The sequence below is a fragment of the Tyto alba genome, unplaced genomic scaffold (assembly GCF_018691265.1).
Source record: "Tyto alba isolate M040663 unplaced genomic scaffold, T.alba_DEE_v4.0 Super-Scaffold_6, whole genome shotgun sequence".
In the NCBI taxonomy this organism is placed as follows: Eukaryota; Metazoa; Chordata; class Aves; order Strigiformes; family Tytonidae; genus Tyto; species Tyto alba.
This window is the reverse complement of record NW_024881327.1, coordinates 41,483,382-41,511,000: the sequence shown is the minus strand read 5'-3', so window position 1 is coordinate 41,511,000 and position 27,619 is coordinate 41,483,382. Positions and strand designations below refer to the sequence as shown.

Here is a 27,619-nt window from a genome sequence, read left to right as displayed (position 1 = left end):
ATCTCTTAACATAAGCTTGACATTTTTAAATGCAAAGAAAAATTTGGCACATAATTTATTGCTTTGTATGCATTCCACATATCATACTGACTTAATAAAAAGCCTTTACGGATATACTGTGTAATGCACATTTCATAGCAAACCTAGAGACTTCGGTAGTAATGGTTATTTTTACTTTAGTGGTAAGAAAGGTTGCTGATAAAGCAATTCTTCTGAAGAAAAATAAAAGCAGAGCTGACCATGTTTGTTCTACTACAGATCTTGAGAAACAGCCCAAACCGCTGTTTTCCCTTTATTTTGGTATAGTCACTACTGAAAAATAAACAACCACCAAAAAAGGAACTTTTGACATGTCCACTCCCCCTTGTCCCATTCAAGTTACATGAACAAAAAGGTGACTCACCCAGATGCTTCACACACTTTTGTCTGTTAAATTAATAAGTTGTCTTTTTTGTAATAGATATTTAAGATTTATAATAAGAATGAAAACATGGTTTCACACAAATAATAGAGAAGTTTGTAATTACAATGGAACTTGAACGTGCATCCACAACACTATGTTCTTCTCTATCTCTTCCCCTCCCAAGCCATACATAAGCAGTTCTACTCTTCACTGTTTCACATGTAGCTTTAAAGCAGCCAGCTGTGTTATCTAAAACACTACATTTCGCTTTCGATGCTGTCTTTAAAAAAAGTATCAAACTGCAAACCATACATAAACTGAAAGCTCCTTCTACTTAATAACAAGGGAAAACCTTAATGTAATAAAAGAACAAAATTGACTCCCTCAGTTGTATCCAACAAATTACAGTGGACTACATCTACTGTGAGTAGGCTTTCTGCCTCTTGAGTATGATCAAAAGACGTTTCTCATTAGAACATCCTGAACTGTATTTTTTTTACACTTTCCTCAACATCCATCACTAAAACTGCCTGTGTTTTTCCATAATGTCTATCTAGTTTGTGTTTCAGTGCACATCCTTACCAAGATGCTAAAGCCACAGTGGAAACACAGTTAAATCCTGTTGACAGCAATAATAAAACATTGAGCATGCCTTGTTGCAGAGAAGTTCATTATCACTTACAAATAAACAACAGTAAAGAAAATGTAAGAAAAGTGCTACCTGACAGTTTCTTTCTCCATACAAGTCATTACATCGTGCCCTTGACATCAATGCTGACTGTCATTCTTGCTTGAGCCAAAACTGAACATTAAATATAGCTTTCAGCTAAACAAGAGATCACTCTAGTTATGGCCAGGGTGTTTCAGTTTGCAAAGTGACAAAGAGTAAAAAAAATTAATAGAGTATTATTTTAGACAACAGAACACATGGTTTATCTAAGGTCCAAGTCCTGAAAATCCAGTGAAGAAATCTGTCAGTATCCAATAAACTGCAAGAACATATCTAACATTGGATTTTTTTTTTTTTTAACATTGAAAATGGTGTCAAAGCTGTAAAGCAATGCTGATATGCACCTTGTTTTATGCCCATGAATGTTCTGCAGCAAGTTTTTGGATTTGGTTTGTTTTTGTTTTTTATGCAAAGCAGTATCAGCAAACAGAAGCAATTGCACCATAAACATGAGTAACCTCTAAATTATCCATAATTATATTTAATGAAAAGTTCCTTGAAGTCCCTTAGTTACCTTCAAATGACATAGTGTTAATAATTAGCTTATCATACTAAGCTGATTTCTCAGCAGCTTCAGTCTCCTGTTCAGATAGTTTCTCTTCTGACAGTACCGTCATCCACGGGGACACTGAGCGCGTGATGGTTTGTTTGGCCAGATTGTAGTGGTTTATGACTGTGTAAAATTTCCCTCGAGCACTGGAGTCTTGCTCAGAGTAGTAGTTTTCCAACCCAGCTGGAATGCATTGATTATTCTGAAAAGAAAATCCATCACTTAGATTACGGATACAGCCCCATACACACCAAAAGTAGGTTAGGGTGGGTTTTTTTTTTTCCTTGTCCTTTTAGTCTAAGCCAACATCCACTTTCTGTGAGTCAAGATGCAACACGCAGCAATTAACTGCAGTGTTGTCCTACTGCATTCAGAATGTTCTTCCCGGCAATCTTTAAACTACTGCTGCCTTTGCCAGGAAGACCAGTCTGGGTTTATATGCCGGAATAATTAACATACAAGAAACATGCTTGCCTGAAATTATTTTTGAAAGTACTCAATCTCTAGTTCCAGCCATATTTTGCGGCTTTTTTCTCCCCTTGTTCCAACTGTTTGGTCTACAATTACAGGTGCCTACATGCTGCCCTCAGGTTGGCTCCAAGCACTCTGATACGGTGTTTTCTTTCTGAGCCACAGAAATTAATATAGCTCTATTGGTGCCAAGGTATGAACAGTTTTACAGCCCAGTAAATAAGACATACAGAGAAAACACCGTGGGTGGCCAAGCTTATGTGCAAGTGTGTACACACATACAAAATACTTCACTCTTGGTGACTGTCAGAAAGATGTAGCCAAAAAGCTATCTTTAGCTGTGGGATTACATTATTTCATTTCCCAGAAGCACAAGAGCACTGCATGGAAACTGCTAGATGCTCAGAGCTTTTGGAAGTGAAATACCTGATACAGAGAGTTAAAATACCAAGTAGGATCCAAACTTTGCTGTCATCTTAAAAACCAAAGTGAACATGCACATGCAGTGTGTCAGCAGGTATCGTCGAGCCACCGTTGCAGTGACGGTGCAGTAAAAGCCTATGGAGCAGCCAGTGGCACTGCAGGAAAAAGGGACTTGGACATCTCCTGGGGCTCCCCAGGTTTCACCCCAGGTGGCCACAGGTCTCTCCGCAGGTCCTCTGCTGCAGGACCCTGGGCAATGGAATTGACCCTCTAAAATACAGGCTAGAAGTAGCCGCAGCTTGAAGAAGTAGTAAGTTTAAACATTTCTACTCTGTTTTAAAAAGAAATGGGCTGTTTAGTCTTTTTGCTTCCAGCACCTGAAGACTATAGTACTACAGCACAGCAACTTTGAACTGCTACTGTTCTCATAGAACTTGTCAAACAAAACTTCATACTGGAAATTTCTAAGCAAAAACACACAGGCAAAAATGTCATGGTTTTTAGGACCAGATGCTGTCTATCTCAAATGTGTCCACATTTTACTTTTGGGTTGACTTGTCAGAAAAAAAAAAAGAAAGAGAAGTGTCATAAATAAGCACCAGTAACAACAGTTGCAAATTGCTTAAATCATAAAGCACAAAATGACTGGGGGAAGACCCAGCAGACCATCTTGGCTTAATACAAATTTTGCATCCCAAACATGTTAGAGTAAAAAAAACACCCCATCAACAACGGGTGACTTATCCCTCCCTGTCCTATCTCAAATCCCAAGCCTGACTTATTTTCTCCTTCTCAGCACTGGGGGAAAGGGTGAAGTGAGCAGCTGTGTGGTGCTCAGTTGCCCTCTGAGCTCAGACCACAATAAAAGGTATCAAAGAAAAAAGGAAAACTTGCCAAAACCACAGGCCTGGAGGTAGTCTTATGAAGCTGCCTGCCCTGCAATGAAGACAATCTTTGTGGGAAGTCCAACTGCTGAAAGAACAGTCACCATCACAAGAGTGACAGGCCTCCTGCTGAGGTGACACCTCATCGGTTCTAACCCCCTTGTGTGACAGAAGCCTCAATGTATGTCACACTCCCAACAGTGCTCAAAATTACCACATCTGCCCAGTTTCAGTTTAGTTATCTTTTGTTCAGGCAGCAGCCAGGGCAAATCTTCCCTCACAGTTTTGTTTGAAGTGGCACTACAAAGCAGATGGGATTTAACCCCCGCTAAGCAGACACCCGTGCCTACGCTGCAGTGTTTAGGTCAATGGAGGCTTCCCCATGGTCATAATCATAGTATATGCCAGCTGCAAGAGTGGGACCTAGATTTAAAAAAAAAAAAAAATAGTTCAGGAATCTGGCACAGAGGTATTAGATATGCATGTTCACCTACATCAACCATACCATCTTCTGGAAGTATTATCCACGCTCTATCTGGGATAACTGACACTACTTCTGATGCGATAAAATGACTAAGAACATAGGCACAGACAGCTTTGGAGTGATTATTTCCCCCAGTCATGGGACGTAGTCACAATTCTAAATATTTAAAAAGGGGGAAGGAACACAATCCATTGATCTACTGAAAACTGCCAAGGAAGTTCAAGCAAATACAATTATTAGTGCTGAAGACAAGCCAAGATCACTGCCAGTCTAAAAACACGCCACAGTATTTTGTGTTGCTTTTAGAAGCAATTTGCTTTGTAACAGGCAAAATGACTCAGTAATGTTATTTTTTGTGATCACAAACACGCGCAACATCTGACAGAAGACCCCAAAGAAACACAGCAGAATTTCCATCCTGACTGCATTTTTGCTCCTGGGATTTCATGCTTCTAGAGAAGACAGGAAAACACTCCCCTTTTACTCACTGCTCCTTGTGTACTGCCCAAGGACAGCCCCCTGTGCTTGGCTTCCCATCAGGGCAGGCCATGCAGCACTCAGGAGTGACTGAGCGATGGGAACTGGTGGCAATTCTCACCCTGCCGCTTGCCCGAGACCTTCAGCTCACGCAGAACATTTCTCTCCATCCTTTTTATTTGCTTCTGTGGTTCCCAGGTGACAGATGTAATAAGGAAGGCCATGAGGACAAATTGGGATGCTCCAGAGTGAGTTGCCAGTCTCGTGTTTCTTTCACAACCCTTCTATTTCAGAAATTAGTTACGGGTTAAAACCTTTGATGCCAGAGAAAACCCTGGTTGCCAGTCTCTATCTGGCTGCATTAAGATGACTCCTTTCGTTCCCCTGACACAAAGAGCCCAGTGGTATTCACTTATAAATAAGTGTCACACTGCCTTTGCTGGGTCAGAAATTCCAACCTTAATAGATAATAGCGGTGTCTTTAACGCACTGAAATTACTTTGTTTTACTGTCCATGAGTCTGACAGAACACAGGTGCCTTGGCAAGGAAAGCTAAAGGGTAACCAGTGCAGTACGGAGCATACTGAAGCCCTGGAGAAATCCCTCCAGGATAGAAGTGTGCTCAGGTCTTCGAGGAAAACTGGTGAGTCTCACCAACAGTCAGTAGTGCTTCAGAGGAATCATCTACACAAGAGCAGTCTTAGGGCTGTGTCAAAAAGCTTGAGCAAGCACAAAACTGAGGCTCAAGCAGTTTTGAGATTGCTATACAAAGGAAGATGAGCACGTCTTTAAGCATACCTTCAAGCCCTGGATGTGCAGGAGAGCAGAAAGGCTGAAAACACTGATACCTTTGGAACTGCTCCATGTATGACAGCATCAAAGCAGAGACGAGTGAGTCTGCCTCAGCTGTGGCAGCTCAGCCTTTGTGCAGCAATTCCCATGGCACCACCTGGCAGGGGACACCTTTGCCCTTAACCAGGAAAGCACATCGGCATCCAAAGCCTGGGGACATCCAGGCCAGGGAACGTTGCTGAGTCCACCTGAAGCACGAAGCCAGGCCAGAGACACTGGTCACAAGGTGACAGGCTTCATCTCTCTTAGGACATCTGTGCCAAGCCATGCCATGACGCATTATGGACTCTCCCAAAAAAAGATGCAAAGGCAACAAATACAAATTCATCTCAACACAGCGAGTTTCAGGCCTTGTGTCACTTGCTAATGTGTTTATCCTGTAACGCTCGTGAGAGTTCATGACCAAAGATGCTGTGTCTCCTGGCATTATGCTACCAAGTAGCTAGGAAACAGCCTCCACAAAACCCAGCACTGGGAGAAACTAATAGTAGTGCAGCCCTGGGTACGTGCTGCACCTTAAAAACAAAGCACGAGCTATGGGACACCCTGCCCAACTTCTGTTTCACACACAGGGCCCTGTGGAGAGAAACCCAACTAGATTCTGTTCACAGCGTAACTGAAATATAACTAAGAAACTGTTCTCCCCTTAAATGTTTGTGACTTTAGAAAGAAAGGACAAAAGAATCCAGAAGGCTGCAACTCGAAGACGATAACATGGTATGAAAGGAAGCAGAAGCAGCAGACTTACTAGACTTGTGACAGGAGCACGTAACCGGCCATTCCTGTCAAGGCAGGATCACATCAAGATAGGTTCGGTAGGAACATACAGTCCATAAACCAAATTACTCAAAGCCAAGAGAAAGCTTAGGAAGAAAAGGGCTATCATCTCATGAGACATCAGCACAGCGGAGTTTCAGTGCTGGTCTGAGACAACACAAAAAAACAACAGCAGAACCAAAAGCTGATCTCTCAGGTTACAGCCAAATATTCTAACCACAGCACCTTTTGCCCTTGAACCAAGGGAAAGCAGTAACCTAAAACTGAATGCTTGGAGCTAAGGCAATCCAGGAGGGCATCACTGATTAACTTTGGACTAGATTCTTGTGAGGTATTTATGTGCCTGAAGAGACAGAATCAAAAAGTCCTGAACAGGATCATCACGGACTGCCGAGGCAGCCATTCCTTCTTAAATCCTTTTGAAGATCATACTAGGTACCCGTTTGTGACTTCTTTAAATTTATTCTTTAAAAATTAGAGGGAAGAATGCCATCATTACTGCTACTCTCTTATCTAATTAGAGCCAAATTCAACCCCGCTAAATTTACAACTGAGACATCCATGTTACCTTTCTACCTTTCTGACTTTTAGCCCAGGCCATAGCTGAGGAGCCAGCACTACCAGCTCGCACGAATGAAGTGAGCCCCAGCCCCTCTTTTGGTTAGAACCAGTATTTTTTCCAATAAATATGTTTTCCCTTTTTTAGCACCACTTTTGGCCTGTGGCAGTAGGGCTCGGAGGTCACTGTTCTAGAACAAGAATTTCCTTCTACAAAAATAACCCTAAGGTAACTTTTATGGCTACTCTTAATGAGAACACTACGGTTCCTTTGACACATATTCCAGAGTAATTTTTCTCCTCCGGGTTTTATCAGTCTCTTCTTTCCCATGACACATGAATTTGGAGGAACATGCAACCATAGGACCGAGTCAGGGCTTTGTCCAGACAACTGCAGATGAAGTAGGTTTGAAGAACACTGGTGTTGTGTCTTTTGCTGTATTTTCAATGTTTAAAGCATTAGCAAAATAACAACACTATGAAAACTGTGCAATAGTGCAACTTCAATTATAAATTAAGCAGAAACAAACATAGCAGGAAACACAGTAACCTATGAAAACAAACAACAATTTCTAGGCAATACAGCATGACCTAATCAAGGTTATGCAGAAAACAACACAGAATATTAGATACTCTCCTATTTTTCTAGAATGTGTACACAATTTACCTTGAAAACAAATCCTTCTGGACAGGTATGATCATACTTGTAAACCTTGTAGACTACCAGAAATACAACACAAGTTAAGAATGCAAGGGCAAAAAGGACCAGCACAGTTACCTGTAAAGAAAAATAAAACATGCTTATGTTAGTAATGCACTGCTTATTATATTGCTGTTTGTTACTGTAGACAGCAGAAGTCAGCTATGAATGCACTTTACAGTAAAATCGAGCAAAGGATAAAACCAGCTTCTTAATTATTGAGGGAGAACAGGGAAGCAGCATGTAAATGCTTCTACCTCCCCCTTCTCAGAGAGGAAAGCAGATGATCTGGTCAGTGGCCCATTGCCTCTGTACTACAAGGCTTTTTTGGTTGAAGTTCTGTTCAGTGCACACATCGAGGTAGCTCGCGTCTGCTGCTTTTTCAGTATTTGGATGATGTAAGTTTAGTTTACGTCAGCTGGTAAGCATGCTTGTTTTTCCTGCACCTGTCCAAGAACACAGTTGGGTGACAGTAAGTTAGCACAGGTGTCATCCAGAGAATACAAAGGTGACTCTAGCAGGGCAAGGGGACAGTAACGTCTGCCCTCTCCTGTTAGGATGAGCATTTGTTGCACCCACGATGAATGTATGGATAGTTACACCAGTAGTCTGCACACTTAGCTGCTCAGTGCTCCTTAATTTATAGGTTGAAACAGTGCTACTTCATCAGAGATTCTACAGAAGTTCACTGCCAGAGCCATAAGGGAATACACCATGTCCAACACAGGGCTAGCCTCGACAAGTTCTGCTGAAACTCTTTCTACAGTGCTCACAGAGAAGCCTTTACAGACTGCATTACATGGCACTGACTTCTCACCACGTCCTTAAGGACCTCTCTGGTCCTGCATGTGGGCTGGAGGAAAATCCAAGATGCTCCTTAAGTTGAATCTGAAATCAGTGTCAGTATCAAGCTAACCCTTCCCATGAATAAATTCTGAGCAGCTGGAGACCGGCAGCCTTTTAGGTGAGACGGGAACCAGAACTACCTCACCTGCTGAAAAGGGAAAGCACGGGATTTTGGCCTAGCAGTTACACTGCAAAGCTTCCTAATTCAGACCAGTTTTTGTGGAAGCTGTGAACTGATCAAGGAGCATTCATAACCTGGGAGATGTGTGTTTTTATTATTCTAAAGCTTCTGATAGACAAATGTATAGCTCAAGATTACAGAGTGGCTGAGCTAATTCTTTTGTAAATTATAAAGAAGCCAGCACATGCTACAGTGTAAGAAACAGTAATAAACAAACAAGATTATGTGATTAATTAAAACATAATATAATGTGATCTAAATTTTAAAGGAAGATGAGTAAGCCAATACATACACCTCCTAAAAAGAGAATTTAGGGACATCAGTGTCAAATTATGCAAACAAGAATAATCTGGTATTTGGTAAAGCAACAAAAAAAATTTTAGCTTTGCCTCTTGGTAAAAAAACCCACCACAGACTCCCTTTATGATAAACCCCAGAACTAATAGGATTTGCAACACTGCAAACTGTGTGTGGCAGTGGAACTAGTACACTGAAGGACTGAGATGAACTTTTAGGGACTTCTCATACTAGGGAAGCAAACTTCACCATGGGCAGACCACAGTGAGTGCTAAATTTCCTTGCTCGAGCAAGGTTGGAGAGTATCGTGTGCTGGGAAGCCAAGGGTTATATAAGGATTTTTGTTAGACAGAAAATAAGCAGAAAAAGAGGGACAGAGGAGAGGCCGAGAGAACTGCAGATCAGAAAGTAACTTAGCAGAAGTGTGGCTATTAATGTAACAATGCCAATCAAAATGGGACATGGAGCAAAGGACCTTTCTGGTTAGCAGCAACATCTTCAGTTTCTCAGAACAGTCACTGGATTAGGCCCCTCCCCCCAAAAAAAAGAAAAAAAAACCAACCAAACAAAACCCCCATATTCTTAAACACCCTCCAAAATCTTCACATTGACATCAGTTTTCAAATCCAGTTAGTGTTTTCCTCAAGTTTATTACTCATTTTCATACACAAAGGTCTTGCCAACCTCCTATTTTCTGCTCACATGTCCCATGGACTCATGCAGGACATACTGAGACAAGAGATAAAGCGCATTTTCTTTTCTGATCATTCTCTGTGGCCCAGTTTAAAAACAAACAACATATACACACCCTCCCCTCCATCCTGGCCAAGCTCAGCCCTTCTCATACGTTTTTAATCAGGCTTTTTATTTCTACATTTGTTTGGGGGTTTCCTCAGCTACCACACCCACACACACGTACAAGGCCCTTCACACTCTGGCTTGACCCAAACCTTGCATCCCATCTTCCAGTGTCTTCCCCTCCCCACAACTGTAATGAGCCTTATTTTCTATTCTCCCCCTCCCCAAAATTCTCCTTGCACTCCAGGCTCTAGAAAAACCAACGTTTCTCCCCTAAGCTTGCAGTTCCCAGATGGGGATCCTTGTCCCACCTCCCAGATGCCTTCCTGGTACCTCTAAGTCCCCCCCACAGCTTGTGCCAGCTGTACCCCTAACCAGAAAGAAGAACCAGAAAGGAGGGAGCACTCCAGCCAGCCCAGCAGCTCTACAACATATGGCCCAGTCCAAGCTGCAGGGTTTGGGTCATTCACTTCCCACTGACTCAAAATATATGTTACGCTGTTCCTTTGGCTCCGACAGCCACTGTGCTTTCCCTTGGAGGAGAAAGGGAAAAGAGAGACTAGAAAATGGTTATGAAAAAGATTAAATCCAGATGGGATTATTGCTGAGGCTTTCCATACCCTGCAAGATACATTCCACACAGCCTTCAAAGGCTCCTCTCTCCAGGAGCACAGGCCTGTGACATGGGACACGGACACCAAGCAGAACAACTGCTGTGGTACAGATCCGATTCAGCCCACATTTGTCTTCTCTCCACAGATGGGAGTGAACAGTTTAAAATTCTTTGAAAATATTCTCAAATCTCAAAGCATTTTAACCATACTCCCTGGCCATCCTACTAGCAAGGAATAGCATAATTATAACATTATTTCCCAGTCATAACCATTTTGACATACAGATGCAGCCTCAGGAATGTACTGTAGAGCTAACATACTATTTTGTATTTGAGATCAAATACTAGACAATAAAAAAAGATTTTTATTTCCACAGTCACTGCAAGCTCACTCTCTCCAAGGCTCTGAAACTGTTTTGGAGAGTAATTATGTTTTCTGAAAGAGGTCAAAAGCCCAGCGTTGTGCAGATTGCTGGAGCCTGGCAAGTTGTAGAGCCACAACCTCAGGGCTGATTTGCTGAGACATGGAGCGTTTATCTGTTTCAGCGACCTACATGGAGCAGAGTTCTCACTGCTTGTACAAGTCAACATCCAGCATGGATCTTCCATTGCCACTCAGTAAGCCACTGGGAAGAGCTCTCAGAGCTCCTGGTTTGTAATTCTCATGGAATCTTTCGCTCACTGTATTGCCTAATATTATTAATTTTGGTATTAAACTGTAAATTTTTACTCTCATTATCTCCAATAACTTGCAATCACACTCCATCTGCAAATCCCTGATCAAGTAAACTCTTGTCTCATTCCTATTAGGAGAGAAGCTCCCTTCTCTTACCATCCTTCAGGACACAAGTAACTTCTACTTAAGTAACAGTCAGTCGCACATGTAAACAACACAGAGGAAAGAAATCCATCACTGGATTCCAAGGTGATCACAGGCACCTGTTAATCCAATCCACTTCTCCCTTGTAAACGGAAAATGCTTCTCTTCCTTCTAACAGCCATTTTCCTTCACTCTCATAATAATTCACCGATGGACCACAATTGTCAGATCCCCAGGTTCACATCTGAACTTGAGGCAGTCAGCTTCTCTCCCCCACTGGTAACACAGTGTGACCCCATCTCTCTGTTTCACACTCTGAGCCCTCTCCTCCCAGATGCCTTTCAGAAATAAAAGCATGGAAAGAGGGAAGGCAATAAGCTGCTCTTTAGATCACGGCCGCTACCAAAGCTATCATTCTATTGCCTTCTTCCACAGCAACTTTGCACACTCACTATAAACTAAAGAAAAGTTATTATCTTCTTCCGCCCAAGGCACTGGCAGGAACTTGTTCGCTTCCTCCATTCAAGGTAGGAGAGGATGCAATGCATGTGCAAGCACCACTCTCTTCTGGAAGGAAATCTTGAATCTATTCTCTTTGTGGTAGCCATCTGGCTGAGTGCAGGACCCCATACAGTGGGAGCAGAAGTCTTTTGAATTACTGTGATCATTCACTGCCATGTAGATCCTGAATACCTCCAAAGTGACTGTCACACCACACAAGCGATGAGCTTTTAAAGTATTTTTTATGAAATAACCACAAGATAGCACCAACAACTATTTATTTTAACTACAAAGTGATAGGTTTGTTTTCCAAGTGGTAGTTTTGTTTTCATCTTGAGAGTGTCCTTTAAAGTTGGTTTTAAGGGGATCTGGCAGCAAAACTAAGCAAACAGAAAAGATGACAAGGTATTATGTATGTGGCAGATTTTTGAATAGATTGTAAGTGAAGAGCAGAAGGACAACGTCTAGCCAGAAGCCATTACAGTAATCGAAATGAGAGATGACTAATGAATGAAGTGTACCCACAGCAAAAAAAAAAAAAAAAAAAAACAAACTGTCTTCAGACTCTGTAAGCATTTAGCGGAACAAATTAAACTCACCAGATCTGACAACTACACTAACACAGAAACAGCTCATGGTAAGGCCTTACCATCAGGATCTGCTAGATTTTCCCAACCAGTCCACCCTACTTTGCTACAGCTGCAAAACTCTGCAAGCTGTATTTTCTCTGCCTGGCTACTGCAGTCTGCTCCCTCCTCACTTTGCTAACATTTATTGTGCTCCCTTTTTAATCAAGCTGGAATATTACAGCAAAATTCATCAATTGCACCAACTGTGTCTGCTTCTCTTCACACACCTTCCTGGTGCCTGTCCCTTTCTGAACAAATTACAAGCCATGTTTCAAGGCATGCACAAGTCTGCCCCTTTTGTTCCTCTTTGCTCTATCTCCTTCCATTTTGCTTATATCCCACTGAAGGTTGGGTACCATCTGTTCTTCCTCTGCCTTCACCTTTCTTGTCATACCTCCTCCTCTTGCCTGAAATTCTTTCATTAACCCATTCTCACCATGCTGCTTTGCACCACCTTCCTTCATGCTTTTCCTTCCATCATGCACCACACAAACCCGCCTAGGAGCATTCCTATAATTATGAGAAGTGGAACTAAAGTGGAACTAACAAGACATGCAGTAATTTTCACTGCTCAATCATTGGCACTTGGTCACATCTCATCTCTGCTTTACATCTATGCATTATCTATTTCAATTGCAGCCTCTTGGGAACACAACATTCATTTCTGATTTGTCTGTAAAGTGCTAGGCACAGACCTGGTTCTAGCACCAAAAAAAAAAAAATGAACCCCACCAAAACCCACACAAAACCAAATAAAAAAAAAATGCAACAACAAAAAAAAACCTCACCGAGAGTGAAGACATATTTATAAAGCACCTTTCATATGAAGTGATTTACAACCAATTTATGCTTTGCTCACCAGTGAAATGCAAAGCTCTCTGGGATGAAATACAGCAACTCTGTAGAACCACTTAGGACAGGAAATTAAGATTATTGCTATCCAATTTAAACTACAAGAGATGTTTAGGCAGGCTGACTGTAATTACAATAGATTGTGTCTGGCTACATCCCACAGACTAAAATTCGTAAAACATCACACTGACTTCCCTGCAAATGGCCATGACCTCCATTTCACCTCTCTCCACTAAAATCCTGATCTCCAGCTGCACAATGCCCTCTACCAGCACGTTAGGGAACACTGAAATCAGCTCTCCACTTGCCCTAACGTTTCTGCTTTTCCAAAATTATATTCTTGTTTCCTATTACCTGGGCCTATCCCTAGAAGTTTACATGAAAAAATGTATCTGAAACAATGCACTTAATCCTTAAGGAACCTTCAATTCAAAATAAATGGCAACATGAAAGAAAAAAAGGAGCATTCACATCTATACATGCAACATTTGACTCCTTAATTTACAGAGCAATCCAAATTATACAAAACAACTTGGTACGATTTCCCATACCTGCTATGGGAATATAAATACACACATACAAGATGACCAGTGACTCAAAAGACAACCAGGTGCCTCATTTCAGAAGAGTATTGCTAACATCCCATGTCACGTTAGCTGTATGGCTGGTATCTATCTACTAAACTCCACTTCTCCAGAAGATTGCCACCAAACCTTTGTGCTGAAAGAGTACAGTTTTGGGGGTAGACAGTATAGAAAGAGAAGAAGAAATCAAAAGACTGTCCTCAAACAGAACTGACAAGGAACAAGAGAGAACTGGCTTAGACACTTACCTGGAGATGACTGGGAGAAGCAGCAAGAAAGGCAGATAGATTCATGAAGGACAGTAACTGAAAAGAAGCTACAGACTCAGTGCTTATTCACAGCAACAGTGCAAGACAACAGAACCAGCCTGCAAGGGAGTCGATTAATGAAACCTGGAGGAGATAGTGTTAGACAAAAACAGGTAACAAGGCAGTGGCCTCCAGAGTCTAGCACTGTGGCTTACCACAGTGGTTCATGACAGCGTTCCCATCATCTTCCATTACACAGCACCACGTATTAGTTTCTTAACTACAGAGATCTGAGGAAGCAGTTCAAGAAGCCCTGTGGCCCTGAGGTAGGAACCTTGTTACCTACCTACACAAACCCCAAAGATATCACTGAGGCCATGAGAAAGGCTGGAAAAGGTTACTACATAAGAGGAAAGGCTATGTAAGTGTTACAGCTGGAGAAACCCAAAACATCATCTGTGTCACCAGTGCCACTGGTTCTGCTTCAAGAAAAGGATTTCTAAGAGATACAAAGTCAAAGAACACCTGACTCAGAGCAGAGGAGCTGCTGTTAGGCATCCACTTTACTTAAATCTTCCAGCTCTGACGGTAAAATATCCTGTTAGCCAAAAATTTAGCAGGAGGATTGTCAATGTAATATCAGAGAATCAGCAAACGTTTAAAAAAATGGAACAACAATAGTTGCCATGCAGTGCCTTTACTTACACCAACTGCTTTAGAAAAGCAGTTACATTAAAAGAATCTCCTTTATTTTTCTTGCTCGAAGTAATAACGGAAAAATTCAAAGCCTGCCAAACACTTCTACTTGTGAGCAACTTTAATCCTGTGAGTAGTTCTACTGAAGAAAACAGAACTACTCATGACAGTAAGTACTTGTCATTCTTCCAGCACTAAATGACAGACACAGAATATACTTAAGGAAGTGATATCCTGCACAGGAATCAGCTGACATCTCATGCACCTAACAGACTTTGTAAGTGGGAGCAAAGAACTACTCGACACACAGAGTAATCACAAAGAGAGAGAAGCATTTTCCTTGTCTCTGATTATTTCTGCTGCAGCATCATTCTATTACTAAGAACAGGTAAAAAAGTCTTGAGGCAGAAATACGATTTAAAGGATGCCTCTAAGAGATCAAAAATGGAATACTTAAATATACATTGCATCCATTTTTTTCAGTCTTAAAGTGATCAGGTTAAACTGAAAAAAACGATTTTGAAAGGAAGTCTCAATTTCTTCCCACAACCTCATGCAGACATTTCAACAACTGTTTGCTACTTGATAGTACGTGGCTTGCACCATATGGTCTTACCACAGAAAAAAGCTTGAGGCTTTGGCTCTGCAGTTAGACATATGTAGAGATGTCAAGGATAAAGCCTGAAGAATTGAATTGCCTTTGAATAGAACCAAATGGTTGAAGGCATACCACAGCTTGGGTTTATTTAAGGGCTTGAAATTTATTGGGAAATGTAAGTTTCAAAATACTTCTGCATGTTCTTTATTCAGGTTTCCCCAAAAAATTCTCATGCTTTGATACAACAGACATTTTTTTAAATTGGTATGTTTGTGCACAACTGTCGAGTGTAGCCCAATTCAATGGGTGCCAGAACGGACAACCCACTACAAAATCCAACTGGAGTTGGTAAAAATGCTGCTCTGTCCGTGGGGGAGGCAAAGGTTTGGCCTTGGGTAACTGATACTATCAATTCTCTCCTGCAATAGCTTCCTCCTATGTCCTTATTCATAAGCCTCCTTTGAAATGACATTTCCAGCCTTGTTGTGTTATTCTATACAGCAGACAATTTACATGGGAGAAAAATCTGCCTCGTTCAAAGCTGCTTTCCAGATGTGAAGGACCAGCTCCCCACAGCAACCTATCACTGTTCAAGGAACAAAAGCAAGACTTCTATTTCTCAACTAAACATAATCTTCAGTGAAAAATCACATATTTGTTTGTGTGGTTAATGTCATAAAACTAAATTAAGACAACAGGGTTCTCAGAATCAGGAAGTCTTCGCATTCTTCTGACAGATTCTGATTTGAATTCAGAATGTGGCTTCATACAGGAAAATCATACTTGCAGTTTTCTTTGTAAACATTCTTAGCTCTGTTGTAATAACTGTGGTAATGTGCATTGAATGCAGAAAATACATTTTATAATTTCTTATTCACTCAGCTGCTAAAACACCAAATGATCTACAAGACATATGCACATGCTGGAGTTGCTTCATTTGTTATAATGTATAATTTCTCAAGAACAGCTTTAGATGATCTGCACTGCTGAATCCCAAAAATGCAATCTGCTTTGTCCTTATTTAAGGAGTGCATCTGAGAATACACGTGAATTATTTGTAAATATGACTGACTGAATTTTTTTATTTTTAGCACAACATTTGGGCTGTGTCTTGTGGCAAGTTTATGCATCGGTGATGTACAATATTAAAGTCATTAAAACAGCATCTGAAGCTTTTTTTCATGAACACAAACCAAAGTCAATATCCCACCAATTAAATAATGCATTTCATAATTATAGCAAATATTTAATTTTCAAACAAATATCCTTTTGCTCTTTCACAATCAACAGCAGCAGTTAACATGATGCTTCACAATTAATACGGACCCAGGAGAAAACCCCACACAATCAGTACTTTTCATCTACATATTTATGAGATGTTATCAATTATTCATGTTATATTTACTACTGGGAGTGGTGAATATGACAATCATCCCTGCCGGAGAACCAGTCAGTTCTCTTTAAAATGTTGCAAGCAGCATAATTCAATTCTAGAACTGTTATATAGAGATTAAGGGACATTTTTAGGACCTGAATGTTCTGCATGAAACTATTGTTCTTAATTAACTGAACCACAATTTTCCTAATTGATCAACCCCCACACTTCTTCAGAAACCTAGACTTACAGCCACAGTGTGAATCACCCTGCAATTCCCAAGAGATAACAAATCTGACTGAAACCTCTCTCTGATGCAGTAGTTACCTAGCAGCAAAACCTAGCAACCCTGTAGTAGATTAATCCCAGAGTGATCATCATAAAGTAATATCTAAAAGATATTTAAGTATGCCATCCAAAGGTACATAAAAATGGAGCACAAAAATGGTTAGGCTTCTACTGTTCAGCTGTACAAAATAGAAAAGACTACCTAACAGCATGACATGCTATTTATTTATTGTTCAGTGAGGCCTCATTTGCTCAGCTCTCCCAACAAAGACAGAAAGAACCCAGATCTACAAAGTGATGTGCAAAACATTTAGATGCAACTAAGATATTCAAACCCCTTCCTTATCTACAATTTAATGTTCGAGCAATGAAATGCCTTAGTCCCTACAGCTAGTGGGTAAGTGCAGAATTCCTCATGTACAGGTTCTGCTTAGTTGCTTGGAATTGAAGTCCTAGCAGAGTACTCAAACTAAACACTTCCTCCCGTTTTGCTTTCTATGTTGTAGAAGAGTTTTCAGATCACCTTAGAGTGACCAGGACACACACAGAAGACAGCCAGACATAAGTCCTCCTTGTTCTACGTTGTCCATCTGCATCTTAACCAATAATATGCACATCCCTCACCTGAGAGGAAGGGGATTACTCTCAAGGACTGGTACTATGGTGCCAGAAGGAGAGAACATTAGTCATAATGTAGTACCTTCCCTGAGGGATGGGATGTCCTTGCTCCAAAACATGGAATAAAAAAACCCTGGAACTAGGTTTCTCACCTCCTTAGTAAATCCCTGTCACACTCCCTGTAACATCTCTTACTAGCTCTCTGGGGTGGTTTCCCACACAGCTTACTGGGAACCTACATGTATGGCTGAAGACTCCACCAGGTGACCTGCAATTAAAACATCTGTCCTGGCAACACTCTGCAAAGTTCCACTGCAAATGTAGCCTAAAGTGTTTAACTCCTCTCTGAGCCTTCACTTTGTTTGTTTAGCATGGTCCCACTCCACAGAGCGCTGTGTATACACTTCTGAAGGTAGGCTTGGGCCTGGGGAAGCTTTTTGAACCACCAGTCAGGCACAACAGACCTAGAATCTTTGGGTGTGATCTACCATCCAGAGGTGAGAATTGTGCAATATAAGGAGAACCCACATCTTCACTGAAACTATTTTTCCCTCACACAAAACATTAGGCTTTTCAAATGCATTTGTACTTGTGCTCTGAACAGTGTGGTCTTCTGTTTAAAAATGATTTGGCATCCTTGGGTAAGATGACAAATTAACAGCACTGAAAAGCTGTAGTCTTCCTTTGTTAAGAGAATAGGTAAGAAAGCATGAGCTGAAGTTCTAACTTTGCTTTAATTACACAGAGCAAGAAAACCTATGCTCCAGTGAGAATGGGGAAAGGTAATTCAACCCTTGCATCAGTCAAGTTATCAGCTTTCCTCTGGGACTACTGAAAGGAGTAACAGGGGTGTGGACACTGAAGAGTAAAACTGAGTCAGATTCTTGAACTGCCATCTGTTAGTAACAGTCATCACCAAGCTGTAAGATACAACTGGACCAGGAAAACTGATAGCAAAGAGTTCTGGTATACATCCCTGAGCTGCCAAGTCATACATTTTGCTGTAAAAAAAAATACAAAATGGACTATGACAGTGCTTTTAAGAGAATGGTTTGGACACAGTGAAAAATAAGAAGCCAAAAAGAAAATAAATACTCTTGTGGTTCTTGTCCTTCAATTCTAACAGGAGCTTTATACTTGCCATGAGAGCTACCTGCGTGCAGCCCACATACACTCTGGCCAACCACATTCTGAAACCCATATGCTGACAGAAATGCCTTCTGAATTCATCTGCCAGTGAGGGATTACAAGCAATAATGCTGCAAGACTGGCTTTTGCTTCCAAGTGCTAAATACTGAACTATTATAACACTGAATTTATTTTTTTCATGTCCAGCTATACCCACAACAGCAACTCAGTTATAGTTAGTTTTGACTACAATCAGCAATTGATTTTAAGGACTTCTGTGAACACAACTGAGTCACTAACACCTTCAGATAGTACTGCTTACCTTAAATCTTTCTGAGACCCCTTCAGTGATGCTGATTGTGAATTCAGCTATTTTTGGAGTACGGAATTTTCCTTTCTTGCGATCAGGTTCATATTCTGTTTTCGTTTTGACCACAACCTTTAAAAAAAAAAAAATCAAAAAGCTGTCAGCTGAAACTAGCCACAGGAATCTTATTTATTTGTTAACTCTTCTTTTCCCTGCCTACAAGTGCATCTAGCAGAGTACTTTTTTTTTCCCCCCACTTTGTGTAATTCTTCTTTAGAAGCTGCAAGTTGTTAGTTATTTTTACTGTCATAGCAATCAACAAAATTATCTCTCAAAGTGGTTTTGATGGACCTACAGGAAGACTTATTATGCAACAGTTTCACAAACGTTCAATTTTTTCAGCTGTGGTGGTACCAAGCTGCTACACCAGGGAAAAGATCTACGTAGCTCAAATCCAAATCATGAAGCTTCCCAATTGGCATAGTTTGAAAATGGCCACCTCCATTTGCTTCAGGAGATCCCATTAATAGGACTTCAAACTGGAGACCAATAGGGTGAGACTATTATTGAAGAGATCCCACAGAAATCAAGCAGATAATGATGCCGACAGTAGCCATGTTCTTTGATGGCAGGATTTTGAGTTTAAAAGTGAAATGACCCATATGGTTGCTATTCACTAAGTGCTAGACTGTAGCTCTTCACACTCTTATTTTTAACATCGAACTTTTAAATTATCAGCTACAAGCAGCAAGGTGCACACAAACCCTGGTGTTAATGAGATTTCTTGAAACCCAAGGCTCTTTAACTTCAGCTTATTCCTTGCTATGAGCTTTTGTCCCAAACTACACAATTTAGCATTTTACCTGTATTCCTAAAATATTCATTACGTCAGTCATATCTCTTGTGCTCTCCTAGGCATTCTAATTGTACAGTATTTTCACATACCTAACCTATTTGCCTCATTTTTGTCTTCTATAATTTTTCAGGATCTTTTTCTAATTATCACTTTCCAGACAGGATTCAGTTTATCATACTGACAGTGCTATTAAGTTTTGCTCAATTTTCTCTGTTGTTCCAAAGAATAAGTATCTAGAACCTTTTAGATTTTTAGAACCAGATTCTACCTTTGGAGCAGCCTGTGGTATCAATAGCCACTACTTTACTCTGAAATTAAGACTGTGACACTTGCAGGTAGCCAGGCACTGAAATGAAAGTCTGGGGTTCCCCCCTCCTCACTTCCTTGAAATACCCTCTACAATGGGTAACTGTACCTAGACTCAGTACCACAAAGCTTATTAGACACTTTTACAGCATTACACATATATGTGCATGACATAGGTTCAGAAACTACTTTACCTATTTTCAGCTATAATTAATAAAATAATTATTAACTATTTAATTTTACAACTGCCCCACAGCATCACGGAGATAAACTGCCTGAAGATTTTTGGAATGCTTTTTAACATTTTACTTCCTTTCCTCCCCCCTTTATGTTGCATAATCTCAGGCAACTCAAATCACATCCAGCTGACACTGAATGTACAGTTCTATCTGCTTGGTTATGTAATGTCTTCTTTTGTTTGACATACCTAAATATTAATTTAAATCAGTTCATCCCTTTAATTCAGAAGCTGTCAAAATCATCAAATTCTTAGCACTGTAGTCACTACTGTTCAAGAAGTTATGCTTCACTGCCATACCAGAGCCTTCTAAGTGAATAAGCAGCACAGATGTATGAAGTATGTACTCCTATTCATTATACATGAGTGTCTTTGTACTTCAGAATTTGATCCATGTGTCAGTCTTGACTTAATACTGTTTCTTTCTTTCACATCAGTTGCTCTACTATTGCCTGTGAGTCTGCAGCAACCAGTAAAGACACACTGGCACAACTGACCAGATTAGATACAGAAAGAAACCAGTAGGACCAATAAATACATGTTATTATTTTTCTCCTTTATGTTTGCAAAAGGAAAGGAAAGGAAAGCTGATATACAAACAGACTGTGGAAAGAGTAGAAAGGACCATCAAATACTCCTTTAATTAAGCTTCTAGCCTAGTTGTACATTTGCTTTCCTTCATGGCAAATGCAGTGAAGGTGGGAGGAGTTCCACTCCACTCTAATGGGAGCAATCAGGCTGGCACAAACCTCCTGGGTTCACTACAGAGGCTCTGCTCAGGTTAAACCTATTACCATACAGGTCCCTAGCTCAGACTCCTGCTTAGCAGTGCAGTAACATAACAAATTCCTTTGGATGTTGGCTGCTGGTAATCGGTTATATCCAGTCACCAGTTGGCAGGCGTATCTGACACAGTAAGACTTAACTTATTTTAAAGCCTCAGGGTGCAATTTTGTCCTCAGTTACAAGATTTACACCCATGTAACTGAGGGCAGAAAATGGACCCTCAGGCTCTCTAACAGCTGTTATAGTTTATTGCATTTATGCCTGCCAAATGGTCACCACACACAACACAGAATGATGTTGATAGCAATTATAATGGGGGTCACAAATTTATTTGTATTGCCTACAAGCAACACTCTACCGAGGCAAATTTCACAAGCTAAAATTCTTTACCCCAAGATAAGATTACATGATTTTTTTTGAGCTATGAGGAATGTACAGCTGTCGGTTTATCTAGAAGTAGAACTGAGCTCGCGGAAGACAGAATGCCAAAAATAAAAGTCAGCATTAAGGGATTCCTGGCCACTTCCCTGTTAAATTTTGTAGTTTTCAAAAACCAGGAAGCTTTTTTGCCAGATGCATGTGTGAGAAATGTGCAAGTATCCTGCTAAACTAGGATACTGAAAACAGGATACTGAAATACATGAAAAAGCATCTTACTGCTTTATGTAGTTACCTGTAGTAACACTTAATAAATTCTTTGTTGCAATGAGAAAAAACGTATTTATAGGCAATCACATCACCTTCCTAAATCCTTAAAATTAAATCCTTAGCAATCGAGCCATGTAATGAGGAATGCAGGATGAACACCTCCTTTCCAACCTGTAAGCAGCACCTTGGACTGTCCCCTCCCAGCTACAGAGCCTCTGAATCACCTATTCGGAGGGTTTTGAACCAAGTTGCCAAGGAGAAAACTCAACCACATTTTCTCAGCTCATTATTTCATCTTGTTTGGGGCTAGCATAAATTCCCTACTGATGCACAGAAGGAACATGTTAGTTCTTTCTCTCTGTGGCCAGTCTGCCCATGCACATCTTGCAGAGTAATGAAGCAGGGCTTTATCCCTCCATCAGAGGGGTTTTTTCTAGACAGAGAAAATTCATGTCATTCACAGAGAATACACAGTGCCTTCCAGATACAAAAAAATAAAGATACAGAATGGGAAGGGCTATGACAATGTAGCATAGAGAAGCTTGCATTTGTACATTTATGTATTTCATACATCAGCACTGAAATCTATATATGATTATTGCTAACATTTCCCACTACTTTATAATGTAAATCATTGCTACTGGGTTTTTATTAGTTTAACTGTTTTGGGTTTTTTTTGCCTAGAGGGAATTAAGACTCCTTAAAACACCCTGTATTACGGGACATTTTTAAGCAGCTAGTTACATGTAAGCTATTCTTTTGTTGTTTGCCTGAGATTTGGGTGTGATTCTCCAGGGTGGAAATTAAAGCCTACTGTACCTTATCAGGAGGTGGGAACTGGAGCTGATTGACATCCAAGGGTGTGATCAGGGGGATGGTATCAAAACCATCCTCCAAAAGGGGCTGCTTTGTGCTCTTCTCGCTGAAATTATTCCCTAGTTTCACCATTCTTCCAGGATAGAGGGATTTTCTGCGGGCACACACAGGCACACACAGACAGAAATGCAAAATGTCAGAAACTCGGGAAGCACCAGACCTTTCCCCAGCCCCCAGGGAACACGAAATACCCTATAGACAAAAAAAAAAAAAAAATAAAAATTACGCGTTGATCGCTGTGACTCCGTTACATTACAGCGTTTTGGGAAGTAAGAACGACAGCCAGCACTTTTATTGTTTAAGTTTAAAAAAAAAACAAAAAAACAAAAAAACACATAAAAACCCACAAACCAAACCACACAAAAAATATCCAAAAGCAGCCCCAAATCCTCGGCACGTTAGCCCCTGATCCGAGCGATGACCTCCCGCACGGCCCCGCTGCGGCATCGCCCCTCAGCCCGCGGGAGCGGGAGGGCTCCGGCCCCCGCCCCGGCCCCGCCGCATCCCCCCGCCCGGCCCCGGCCCCCCTCGCTGCCGGCGCCCCAGAGCGGGGCCGTGCCCTGCGGGACCCCGCGCCCTTCTCCCGCCAAGCCCTCCTCTCGCGGGGGGCAGGGGCAGCGGCCCCCCCGCTCGGGCGGCGCCGCCGCCACTCACCGCCGCGGCTCCCGGCCCTTCCTCGGGGGGCGGCGAGGCGTCGTTCCGCCGCGGCCCGCGCAGCAATGGCGGAGCAAGGTGGGTGCGTGTGGCGGGGGATGGTGGTGAGGGGCGGGGGGGGGGGGGGGGGGGGGGGGCGGTGAGGCGGAGGCTCTCCCTCCGCGGGGCGACTCTGGGCGGCCGCAGCGCCGGGGCCGTGACGCAGCCGCCGCCTGGCTGAGGGCAGCTCTGGAGCAGCAGCAGCACAAAGGGGCCCCGCGGGGATGAGGCGGGCGGGCGGCTCCCCCCAGCCGGCTACTGGCGCAGCGGCGGCAGGTGGAGGAGGAGGCGGGGGGACGGGACGGGACGCGCCGCCCCCCGCGCCCCTCCCCTGGCACGGCGCGGCGCGGGGGGCGGCGGCTGCCCGGGGCCTGCGCTAACGGCCCCCGGGGCGCGTGGGCGCCGCCGCCGCCGCCCTGCCCCTCACGGCGGTCCCTGGCGAGGGGGCTCCCGGCCCGGCCGCCCCCGGGGAGCCCCGCCGCGGGGACTGCGCTAATTAAGTGGTGGTGGAGAGGCGGGGGCCTGGCCTCGCCTTCCCCGCCGGCGGGGAGAACCGAGGGGGTTTAGCGCGTCTGCTTTTTTTTTTTTTTTTTTTTTTTTTTTTTTTTTTTTTTTTTTTTTCCCCCTCTCTCTCTCCTTGTCGTTCCTGCAGGGAAAGGACGAGCGTGCTTGTCAGGACGGTGAGACCGAGTTTCCTCTCTGCAAAGGGGGGCCGGAAAAAATGTGAATATTGGAACCGGCGCTCGCGTCACTTCAAGGTAAATGCGTATTGCAGAGCTTTGCAGCCCGAGAGAGGACATCTTATGATCTCATCTGTCTCAAAAAAAAAAAAAAAAAAAAAAAAGTGATTCATATTCACTGTGCGGTCTCCTAGAACCCCAAGGCAACCAGCACGCTCATTTTGTAGTCTCGCAGGTGCGTTGCTTTTCAGCGTGTGGAGGCAAAACCACTGTGGGCGATGCAACAAGTGACTTGGATGGTAGGCAGCTCTTGAGAGGCAGAGATGGGTGCTCAGCCTGGAGCCACTTTTATGCTTCAGTACCAACCTGCCACTTTTCATAGATGATAGCATGAACAGCCCCTCTTTTCCCTTCTGTGCTTCAAGCAAGCACAAATTATAGGCAAAATAGTGTATTAAAAAATAGATTGTGGAACTTGAAAGCGACTGCAATTCTTGTTTCAAATTTTCTTGCTCTCAGAGCACCACTGTGTCTGTTCTCCCATTTGGACAAGATTTTCCATCGTATCACAAGGGGCAGAGACTGAAGACTTAGTTGTGCTTGGAATTCAGCTGTCAGTCCGCAGAAATATTTAATGCAAATCTAACTGCAGAGAAAAGTCAGACCATGCTGATCACAGCTTCTCTTGTCCCATGAACTGATAAGTTACTGACATGGCTTTCCTGATTTGCATTTAAAAGCACTGGACACTGGTCATCAGTGGCTGAATTTGGACTAATTCTAAAATGGGCAAGGTTGTGATCTGTGTAGATAAATAATACCAGAGATATTTCAGCAGTGAGTCCTTCCACCTACAAGTCAGAATTTCATGATTTTAATGGGAATTTAGGCTTTTCTATGCAGAGCATAGCAAAACTGAGGGTTGGTTTGGATTTTTTTTTTTCAAATCTCAAACCCTTTTGTGAGTGTTGTTTTAATCTAAGAATTTTATTTAGTCTGAAAATCATGTTAGCCATCTATATCTTTTTTTTTGCTCTTGTGCAAGTTCTTAAGTGGGTGTTAAGAGAGCAAATGAAACCTGAGTTCAATTACAGTCACTGGGAGAAAGTCCTGTTGACTTCATTGGAGTCATGATTTCACCCACCTCACGTAGGAGAATCTCAGCAAATCTGGTGCAGAGTTAATGAAAACAATCTACTGAAGGCTGTTTAACATCCTATTGCTGTGAAAATTAATATGAATCTCACAGTTTAAAATTATAAATGATAATTTTTTTTGGTCTCCTAAAGAAAGATGCTCTGGTTCCGATGATCTCTTTTCATTTTTTCTCTTTGGCAAATAACTGATCTGTTGTTTTTAGTCCTTTCTTTCTTAGAGGGCCCAGAACAATGGATTTTCCTTTGTTGGCTTTGTTTTTTTGTCATCAACATCATTGATAATGCTAGTGTCATCAGCACAGTTCTGGGAAGTACAACTTAATTAGTTAAACTGCTGGCCGGATAACTATCTTTGCAGCAGCCAAATAAACATACTAGAAGCTGAGGATGATCAATAGGCTAATACTTACTTTTAAAACATTCTCAATGGAATAGGTTACTTCAAATATAGAACAGAATCCTCCGAAACAAACACAAAACATTTTCAAGGTAGAAATTGACTGTTCTGCCTCTCAATTACTGAGCAAGCAGTTCTGATGTTGAAGATCATACCAAATATAGAAGAGGAGGACTCTGAAATAGTGAATTTACCTTTGAGCATTATAAGGGCAGCAGCATTTATATACCTCTCGATGCCTTATTTTTGCAGCCTTGCGTGTTCTGAGCATCTTGACCCATATGTCTGGCAGATACGGCTGGCATTCAGTAATTAGCTCTCAATACATACTGATTTCTTATGTGGTTTGTTCCAGTTGTCCAGTCCAAAATATATTCCATCTCTCTTTTTCCAAGGTCAATGGTCTGTAATGTAAGAGGCCCAGATTCCCTTCCGAGCCGTGGCATAAAGCAAGTCATGTGTCTGACGGATGTATCACGTTGTCTGTCTCATTTATTTTTCCCATCAGTGTTCTGTTCTGAGTAAATAAAGTGTAAAATAAGCTTGTCTTACTTGAGTAACATTTCATAAATCATACTTGGATGTGTTAAGCAGAAAAAATACGTTACTCATTTTATATAGAAAATTGGACCTGTAAGTGGAAATGAAGGGGTGTCTCAAAAACAAGCAGCACTTTAATTATTTAATTTTGGCAATACCCTTGTCTTACAAGCAAGTGTTCTTGAACAGAACAGATGAATAACCCACGGATGGATGAGTGTAATCCATTCATTTGTGTGTGAAGCCAAAGTCATTCAGAATTCAAATGACATCAAAAATCCAAGCAATGATCAGAAGTGTATTTGACAGTATACTACAGGAAGCCAAAATAACACAGCAAATGGTTTAACAAATGGACTGACGAGGTCCTTTCATCTCCATCTTCCCTGATTTTATATTTGAGCCCTTCTGTTGGCTGAAGCTGGTCAAAACCAACGGGCAATTGTGTATTAAGTGTGTGCATGAGGAAGTACCAGTATCAGATTAAGATGAACGGATGTAAATTCCCCAGTTGACTGGCGAGTCATTTTTTTCAGTTGTTGGAGCATATTCACAGGGTAGTCTGTTTTAGCGTCCCTTGCAGAGAAAAGGAGAATTTTGGATATCCTTTCTATGATGTAAATTATTACTCTCTTTGGCACTGTGCATTTCTTCAGTGGTAATCTGCCTTTTATGAATTTATACTAACTAGGCATAGACTTATCCAGTTCTCTAGTTTTACAGAAAAATCCTTACGTAGCATTGTGTTAATCAACTAGATACAGCACTGTTGTCACTGTGTACTACTTGGCTTACTGTTTTTCATTTTCAGTGCATTTGACCCCATATACTATGATGTAACGGAAAAAATATATGTGTGTGTGCATGTGCATATACATACACACACAAATATCTGTGACTAATAAGTGTCTTTATTTGCCAGCTATGTAAAATGAGCAGCTAAGGGGATTTAATTTCTGATATCAAATAACCAACTATGTAATTTGCTACTGATGGTTTCAGAAGAAAGAGTGAGATAACTTACTAAGAAAAATGGTGTGCTTCCTAGTCAGAAGTCGCTGCCTTAAAGATGCAAAAAGTTATATATTAAATAATATTTGAAATGTGTCTTCAAAACTAGCACACCTTTTTCCTCAAGAGCTTCTGCTGTAGGTCATTTTCCTATGGTTATTCAGGGGCTTGTAAATTTTGGGAAAGAACTGTCCTTCTCTGTACCTTCTACAGAGTAACTCAGCAAGTTCCAGGTGCTTAACAAATAACGCACATCCTTGCTGAGGCACTTAAGTGTCATGGCCAGCAATCTTTATCTAATGTTAGTGATCTCTGAGGAAACACGATCGCTCCTTGTGGGTTTTGACTGGTATGTAGGCAACAGAAAGAGCAGCCAGTGCACAGAATTGATGACCTAGCAGCTAGTCTCATTAAGTCAGATTGTACCCTGATTTACTTACTCTGAAATCTTAATGGTCTCAGTGAGGTTAGAATTCACTGTGTGTACCATCAGCCTAACTATGAAAGCAGAAAATTTGCACTACCATCGAGCAGATGTAGTTCTTCCTAATGAACTAACTAATGGAGAAGAAAAAAAAAAAAAAAAAAAAAAGAGGTAATGCCAAGCTTGTGTCTGCTGGCACTTGGTCCAGGAAATGGTACAGAAGTCTGTCTTAAATTACAGTAAGCCTGTGTCTCACAAAAGCTGCAGAAAGACCAATTGCACGGGACAGCCTGGGCTTTGACCTAAACCGAGAACACAT

The 27,619-nt window shown here is 41.7% G+C and overlaps 1 protein-coding gene and 1 long non-coding RNA gene across 3 annotated transcripts; one reads left to right on the top strand and one right to left on the bottom strand.

Annotated features, from left to right (window-relative positions):
* Positions 1 to 1,522: 1,522 nt before the first annotated feature.
* On the bottom strand, positions 1,523 to 23,333 carry NSG1 (neuronal vesicle trafficking associated 1). 2 transcript variants are annotated; one of them, XM_042807797.1, is made up of 5 exons: positions 23,053 to 23,322; positions 22,342 to 22,492; positions 18,704 to 18,820; positions 7,277 to 7,387; positions 1,523 to 1,885 (listed from the first exon to the last, which is right to left on the bottom strand). In XM_042807797.1, exons 2-5 carry the CDS (start codon positions 22,468 to 22,470, stop codon positions 1,685 to 1,687), a joined length of 558 nt encoding a protein of 185 aa, XP_042663731.1. In that variant the 5' UTR covers positions 22,471 to 22,492; positions 23,053 to 23,322; the 3' UTR covers positions 1,523 to 1,684. The 2 variants fall into 2 exon arrangements, with proteins under 2 accessions (XP_042663731.1, XP_042663732.1); XM_042807798.1 differs by lacking the exon at positions 7,277 to 7,387 and having other exon boundaries at positions 23,053 to 23,333.
* A 197-nt stretch (positions 23,334 to 23,530) lies between these two features.
* Positions 23,531 to 27,504, top strand: LOC116959560. Its single transcript, XR_004405942.2, has 2 exons — positions 23,531 to 23,849; positions 25,721 to 27,504. It is a non-coding gene; the product is annotated as an uncharacterized LOC116959560 (long non-coding RNA).
* The last annotated feature ends 115 nt before the right edge of the window (positions 27,505 to 27,619 follow it).

Excerpts from the sequence above, each read along its gene's own strand:
- NSG1 (XM_042807797.1), bottom strand. The coding sequence starts at position 22,470 with ATGGTGAAACTAGGGAATAATTTCAGCGAGAAGAGCACAAAGCAGCCC. Across the intron at positions 18,821-22,341 it reads AGTTCCCACCTCCTGATAAG|GTTGTGGTCAAAACGAAAAC; the intron begins GTACAGTAGGCT and ends TTTTTTTTAAAG. Across the intron at positions 7,388-18,703 it reads GGGTCTCAGAAAGATTTAAG|GTAACTGTGCTGGTCCTTTT; the intron begins GTAAGCAGTACT and ends TTTTCTTTACAG.